General features: G+C 45.9%; 1 protein-coding gene across 2 annotated transcripts in view; it reads left to right on the top strand.

The window, feature by feature from the left end:
• Positions 1-823: 823 nt before the first annotated feature.
• Positions 824-7,980, top strand: part of SMARCB1 (SWI/SNF related BAF chromatin remodeling complex subunit B1) — a 45,388-nt gene continuing 38,231 nt past the window's right edge. For both annotated transcript variants that reach the window (XM_077461590.1, XM_077461589.1), the window contains exon 1: positions 824-987. In XM_077461590.1, coding sequence (XP_077317716.1) covers positions 859-987 — 129 coding nt within the window. In that variant the 5' untranslated portion in view covers positions 824-858. The remainder of the gene's footprint in view (positions 988-7,980) is intronic.

Raw genomic sequence — 7,980 nt, 5'->3', positions numbered from 1 at the left:
CGGTGCAGGTGTCATTGCTGTATGTTACGCTGCTGGTGATCATCTCCTGCACCCTCTTCTTTGCCTACCCTGACCTTCCCTCTCCTCCATTGCCTTCATGCGCTCCACAGTCCTGAATTGTCACAATTTCACATATAAAAAAAGAATGCTTGTAGTTGTATTTTGTAGCTGCAAATTTGACCTGTAGGTTTGTAAAGTTCGCCTCCCATTGAAGTCAATGGGGTCTGCCGCAAACGTTACGGTTCGCGAACGATCGGCCGCGTTCGCGTTTCGAGAAACGTCCTGTCGGAAGTTCGTCCATCACTACTGGCAGGATAATTGGCTCCAGTCTAAATGTGCCCTAGTACGTGTATGTATGGATGTGAGTTAGGGCCCTTAGATTGTAAGCTCCTTGAGGGCAGAGACTGATGCGAATGTACAATATATAATGTGTAAACACCCTGCATAAATTGGCAGGTCAATATAAGTACTTGTAATAAATAATAAAATGAGGGGAAGACTTCACTTTGGGAAATATCCTCAAACTTCCTGCTGCATCTTTGGGACAGGAAGTGAAGGGAAATGTCCCCAATCCCCATTCATACACATCAAATTAAAAATAAACATGTTTTAACCTTTTTTGTACCAGAAACCAAATGAAATTGTTCTGACTGTATAAACACGTTGCTCTTCATATTCTTTGTAGAGCAACATGTTCTACTAACTACAGCATACCAATAACAAGTTAGTGAGCAACGTGAGCCCACACGCACACGACGATTCACGCAAAGCACCACTGACCAGGTAACACTGTTTCACGCATGCTCAGTGTAAGAATAAGGCAATGCGCACGCTCTGAGGCAGGCTGATGACCTGCGCATGCTCAGTGCGGCGGGCCCGGCGCTGGTGGACGGCAAGATGATTATGGCGCTAAGTAAAACGTTTGGGCAGAAGCCGGTGAAATTTCAATTGGAGGAAGATGGGGAGTTCTACATGATTGGCTCCGAGGTAAGGGGCGAGGAAGGTGGGCTTGTGGCTACACAGGGCCCGCCGGGCTTCCCGTATGAAGAGCGAGGCCTGAGACAAAGAGAGTGGAGGGGGGACAATGATAAGAGTGTGGTGGGGAGAGGACTGGTTCGGCACACACCACCCGGAAATAAATAAATTAATGAATGGTGTCCTACGTCCTAGCCTTCCTAATTATTATTATTATAACACAAGTTACCAGTCCCAATTGTATTGCTTATAGCAGTCCTATGACCACCAGTGTGTATTCCACTGATTGCATGAGTCGCAGCGATCGCCACATTGTGAATCGCACCACCTTTCCCGTCTCTGGCGATAAGTCACAGTCTAGCCTTGTTTACACTTACTTTTGCTGTTTGACATGCGATCCACGTTCAGGTCACTCTTCAGATAGCGATAGGCGACAAGGAGGTGTCTTATCGCCTCTTTTAACCCCCTAAATATCGGACGCGTGCGCTGCCATTGTGTGGGATTGCTGGGCAGCTGCAGTGCAGCTCCATTTTCGCTTGAATGGGTCGCACTCGGGGGGGTAGTAAGGCTTGCTGAGCGCGACAGGGATATAGTTTCTGCCACTCACAGCGGCAAAAGGCCGAGCAATTGAGGGGCGGTAAAACAACTCAGCCACAGGGTTTTAGCACACCCACAATCGCAAGTGTAAACGAGCCATTTGTGTGTCAAGATATTCCATTTATTTCTAAATAACAGGTATTTACATAACTCTGCACAGTGCTTTACATCACATCAGTCCCTGGCTTCGAGGAGCTTACAATCTAAGGACCCTATCTCATACACATTTTGTCTTTCTCTTCTGTTTGAGCCTGTGGTACGCAAAAACAATACACCAAAGTGAACCAAAAAAAGTGGGCGTTGGCCCCCTCCTGAGGCAGGTTTCCCCAAATCCAATTCGCATGGTGGGAGAGTGTGACCGGCTCTCTATGGAGCTGGTTCACACATCTCTGGGGTGGCCGCGGAGCGCACAGCAAAGGGGTCCCGTGCGTCTTTGCAAATTGAGGTAAAAATTTGGACCTGAAACAGTGAACGGGGATGCACCGGACCCCCTGATGTGCTCCGTGCCACGCATAGGGGTTGATTTACTAAAGTCAAATTTACTGGGCACTTTTGAAAGTGCAGTTGCTTCAGAGCTTAATAAATGAAGTAAAGCTTCAGTTTACAAGAACAACCAATCCCATGCAAGGAAAATAACAGCATTATATTTTCTTGCACATGATTGGATGATGGAGCCAGCAGAGCTTTCCCTCATTTACTAAGCTCTGGCCCAACTGCACTTTCAAAAGTGCACAGTAAATTTGACTTTAGTAAATCAACCCCATAGTGTGAACCCAGCCTTAAAAAAAAAAACAGATTTTTCCATTCACACATTTGATGGGGGGGATCCTCCCAGCATTGCTATTGCATTGTCAGTGGGAAGCCTTCCCCGCCATCAGAATACACTGATCAGTGCTGCCGGCTACAGCTAGTGATGCTGATCGCTCCGGAAAGAAACCAGACAGGCTAGTTGTAGAGAAGCAGATCATCTTCTCTACAACCTGGGTGCCAATGCATCGATCCAAATTTAAATCAATGTAAGGCCAGCTTAAACGGTTTGTAAACCGCCGTGTTCTTTCACCATAACGCATCCTATAAATTACGGTGACAAAACACCTGGCGTCTTTGGGGGCGCTCTGTCCCTCTTTCTCCGGGGTCCCGGCTCTTGATTGGATAGATTTGATAGCAGCGCAGCCATTAGCTCCAGTTGTTAGTCAAATCTAATGACGCGGGGGGCGGGGCCGAGTCTGGGGCGGTGGAGGCAAATGCTGGACTCGGGAGCGTACCGTAAGGTGACCCCTTCAGAAGAGCGCTTCTTCTAGGGGGTTATCTGATGCGGGGAGGAGCCGCTGGGGGACCCCAGAAGAGGATGTTCAGGGCTACTCTGTGCAAATGAGCTGCACAGTGGAGGTAAGTATATGTTTGTGTTTTTTTTTTTTATTTAAACGATCCTTTACAATCTCTTTAAGGCAAACTTCGATCCACCTCACCAAAAGACCTAGCGAATCCCCCTCACGATGGTCCAACCACTAAATGCAAAGGCAGACAGCGGTGCAAAATCATGGGTTGCAGGAAAGAAATTTGCACAATTCCCCTATCAACACAGATAGTGCCGCTGATAGTGGAATCCTTTGTGCCAAGCTATTGTATTCTCCTGGCAGGGGAAGCCATCCTCTCCGGGAGAAGACAGTGATAGTCGCTAGCGGCATCCACTAGTGATAATAGTAAGTGAATCCAGCATGCTGGTTGTACCCAAGTTGATCAATTAACTTGGTGCATTCAGCCTGCCCAGTAACGGTACGAATCTCAACCGGTTCCTCTTGAACCAGCCAAGATTTGAACCGTGTATGGCAGGCCTTACCATGCAAAACAGTTAAGGGGCTGGTTCACGATTTTTCAACCCAGTCATTTGAATAAAGATGTGCAAATGCAATTTAGAAAGGAATTAATTTATTATTGTTGAAAACACACAGAAAATGCACTGAAAATACATGCAGAAAGGCACAGCGAACACTGAGATTGTTAGCATTTTTTTTTTAGCTTTCCACATTGAGCACAATAAAATAAACATTCCCCAGTGAACTTTTTTTTTTTTTTTTTTTTTTTTTTTTTTTTAATTCTTACCCCAGTGCTCGCAGTTTAGTGCAGATAGCTCCTGCTTTCTCAGTGCCGCTTTTCTGAGCTTCTGGTCTTCACAGGAAAGCATGAACCATGGACAGTGTGGAGTCTAAAGTCAGTCCCAAGGTTTGGAAAAGGAAGTACTGGGGGGAGGGCCTTGTCATCCTAGGCTATGATGCTGTGTATTTCTATTGATGCACACCGTGTAGGGGGAGACGGCTCTAGTCCCTTCATGCAAGAATGGTTCCATAGAACACTGCAGAGGGAAAGAGTCACCTTGAAATAGGAAACCTGGAGAAACAGCCAAGACTCTAACTTAGATTGGAACATAACCAGGAATTAAAAGATAAAGAAGACATATATTCAATAGGAGAATAAATCTCTAAGGCAGGCCATAGATGATGCATTTTTTTTTTCCAATCAACCAAGGGGGGGGGGGGGAATTTCCCTACCAATACACTCCTTGTTGATGGGGGAATCCCTCCTGCAGTGCTATTGTATTATGACCGCAGGTAAAGTTCCCTGCCATCAGATTACACTGATCGTGGGGAAAAAAAACATTACAAGCTGGTTGTACTGAAGTCGATCAAGAAATCAACTTCTGTACTACCAGCCTGTCCATAGAAATATCGAAATGTGGCTATTCTCTGCTGAACCAGTCAAATTTTGATCACCCTATGGCCAGTTTATCATTACTTTAAAGTAGAAGTTTATGGAGAAATCCTTTTGCTCCTTTTATGCCCGGTTCACAGTGGTGTGACATGCATTCGGTATTTGAGTGCACATGGCGCATGACATGTAAAAAATCAATGTTTCCCTATGAGCCATCTTAACTATTCAGACTTATGTTGGTCTGACTTTGGAAAAGGTGCCTTCACTACTTTGGTCCGACTTCTGTCCGAGTTTTCCATAGAATTGAATGGAAGTCGCATCCAAGTTGGAACCTCATCTTATTGTGATTTGTAGTTGACATTACAGAGGATTACGCAGATATTCCCTGAAGTTGCTTCAAAGTCGCCTTGCAAAATCACACGACTTTCAGGTCACTGTAGTGTGAACCGAGCCTTAGCTCCCCTCCCTAACCCCCAATACAATCAGCTGATGCCCACCATACCTGCGCACCAACATTCTATAATTCTGACTTGAATGAAACTTTAACGTGCACTTTAAAAGCTTATTCACATCAGCCTGCACAGGAAAACAAGCAGTTTTCCCATGCAGGCTGGTGTTTGTTTTGTATGGGTTAGGGATGCACCGAATGGGTTTTTGGTGCCGAAACCTATACCGAAAATAAATCTTCCTTGATACTGAATCCCATACCGAAGTTGACTGTTTTTAAAAATTTTTTTTATACAGGAGATGGTCAGAGACATGCTACAGGAGATCAATGCAGCCTCGCTGTGCCCAGCAGCCTACCAGTGCCCGTCATGTAGCCTGCGCCTCACCAGTGCTTATAAACCTACGAACACAACGCACACAAAACACTTGCAAACATATAACATACACATAACAAACGCACATAAACATGCACACATATAACATATATATATATACTCTTAAAAATTGTCAGCTGCAGCTCTGTACCTTAAAGCGGGCTTCCACCCTAAAGTGGAACCACCACTGATCGGATCCCCCCCCCCCCCTCCGGTGTCACAATTGGCACCTTTCAGGGGGGAGGGGGGTGGAGATACCTGTCAAAGACAGGTATTTTCACCCACTTCCGGGCATAGACTCCCGTGGGAGTCTACGCCATTTCCTGTCCTGCCGCGCTGTCTGCTGGGACACACACGGGTCTCAGAGACAGCGCAGAGAATTCCTATTGCGCTGCGTGACTTGCGCATGCGCAGTTGGGAACCGGGAAGTAAAGCCGATTCCCTTCACTTCCTGATTCCCTCACCTAGAATGGTGGCGGCAGCAGCCGAGGGCCAAGCGATTGATCGGCCTCGGCTGCCGGCATCACTGGAACCCGGGACAGGTGAGTGTCCATTTATTAAAAGTCAGCAGCTGTAGTATTTATAGCTGCTGGCTTTTAATATATATATATATATTTTTTTTTTGGTGGAAACCCTCTTTAATCTCCATGCTGGGTACTGCACTGTAGGGGGAGGCAGAGAGCACAGCACACACTGCTAGACATCTCTCCTTTGCTTTCACTTTCACAGTAAACAGTATGCCCGAGCTCCTGCACAGCCAGCCGATTTACGCATTGGTTGAAGATCCATATGCAGCCACAGCTGGGGAGAGGGGACTTTACAGCGAGACCCCACGGGCCACCTGCAGCATGGGTGAGGAGGAGAGAGTAAAGGCAGGCGCTCCAGAATGACACCCCCGCGATGGGCGGCACCAGGTGCGTGCCGAGCCCAGCATGCCCTGCACCATTTTCAGCACCATTTTCAGCACCAGTATCGGCTAAAGTTCTTTCGACTTTTTACCGAAAGGGACAATTTTCGGCCGATATGTTTCGGCGGCCGAAATTTCGGTGCATCCCTAGTATGGGTGGTATGGGACACTTTATAATGCAAGAAGCAGTTTACTTTTTTTTTTTTTTTTTTTTTGCCTTTATTGAAATGCCACAAAGTTACAAATCATTATTTCAATGTAGCATAGCTGTGATGAATACAAATACACTGATGGAGCTTAGAGGAAGTGCAGTAAAATGCAGACGTGCTGCATTTTTCCTCACTGTTGTGGTGTGAATGGGGCACATAGAAAACCTGTGTTTGCATGCACTTAAACGTAATGTGAGCGAGCCCCGAAGCTGAACTCCAGAGTTAGCCAATATTTTCTAAATACAAGAGTCTTGTATTTCTATCTGGAGTATTTCTTCTAGATCTGTGATGTAATCCAGATTGAAACATTTCCCCTGTGTAGAAGCTTCTGGTAATAAAGACCATTCACTGCTGCTTTTTGCTTATAAAGGGTGACTGGTCTTGTTTACTCCCCATCCTGTAGTTTTATGTGGGCAGTCTGTAGTGGGTGGAGCATGGTTTGAGTTAGGTACCCTAACAATCAAAAAAGGAATAAAGAGAAGAGGCTGTATCAGCCTTGTGCATTATCCTTTGATACGTTTATTAAAAGGAATGAATTAAAAACTACTCACAAGCATATGAAAGTAAACCGCAATGTAAAAACCTTTAACTGGTGGCAATCAGTCTGATAATAGCAGCCTCCAGGTGATGGAGGAGTGAAGCACTGCTGGCTGATGCATTTAGAAGGAATACCTTCTTCCTCAGAGCGCTTTTCCTGAGCATTTGCTTGGCTCCTTTAATTGCCTTTTCCTGGTGCCAACATGGTAGCATACATGTACCTGTGCCCACAATACCAGTGCAAAGCTATAGAGAGTTAACACCCACACAACAGCCTAATCTATTGATGGGCTTAAAAGGTCTCATGACAGCTGTCTCTGGTGGGAAGGCAGTAGCTTACTCACTTCTTATAAGAATGGATTTGCCTAAGCTTCCCACCCTGGTAGCTAGTTATTGATCTCCGTCATGTTGGCACCAGGAAAATAATTTTTTTTATCAAATACCGTAATATTCCTTTCCTGATGTCAATCCATGGCAGCATACTAAACCCACCCAAGTTTGTTCCTAGAGATGTGCAGGAAATGTTCTGTTGTGTGAGCGTTTACTCTTTATACCTTTGCACTGGTCCTGTGGCCAAGAGGAGGCAGGGCTACTATCAAGTTTGCTGCCATAAATTGGCACCAGGAAAGGAAAATTATGTTTAAAGCGGAGTTCCACCCAAAAGCGGAAGTTCCGCTCATTTGCCTCCTCTCCCCCTCCGGTGCCACAATTGGCACCTTTTGTTCCCACTTCCGGGAGTGAGGCTCCCTCCTCCTCTTGCTGTCGCCGGCCCAGTAGGAGAGAGGACCGGGACCTTGTGCATGTGTAGTTGGGTTCCCAGCGTGAAGCCGCAAGGCTACACTGCCAGGTACCCTTACCCGCAATGGTGGCGGCAGCACCTGACAGCTGATGGAAACATCAGCTGAGGTGCCAACATCGCTGGGCCCCAATGCAGGGGAGTGTCCTATTGTTAAGTCAGCAGCTACAGTATGTGTAGCTGGTCGCTTTTAATTTTGTTGTTTTTTTGGGGCGGAACACCGCTTTAAGTATTCGATACAATTTTCCGTGTTTTTTTTTTCTGGTAGGGGAAAAGCTGCTTAAATATATGGTAAAAGCCACCTTTTGCACACGTTTATTCGCATTTGGTGTTAATGTATTCTATTGGCCGGAGTAATTTATTCTGACCATTAGAATGCAATTAACATGCAAACATGCCTAAACGCAATTAGAGTTAACATGTATATGA

Source organism: Lithobates pipiens, unplaced genomic scaffold (genome assembly GCF_037356315.1).
Source record: "Lithobates pipiens isolate NorthernLeopardFrog02 unplaced genomic scaffold, aLitPip1_a1.2 Scaffold_3, whole genome shotgun sequence".
NCBI lineage: Eukaryota > Metazoa > Chordata > Amphibia > Anura > Ranidae > Lithobates > Lithobates pipiens.
Note: the sequence above shows the minus strand (reverse complement) of the source record. Positions and strands in the feature narration are given on the sequence as shown.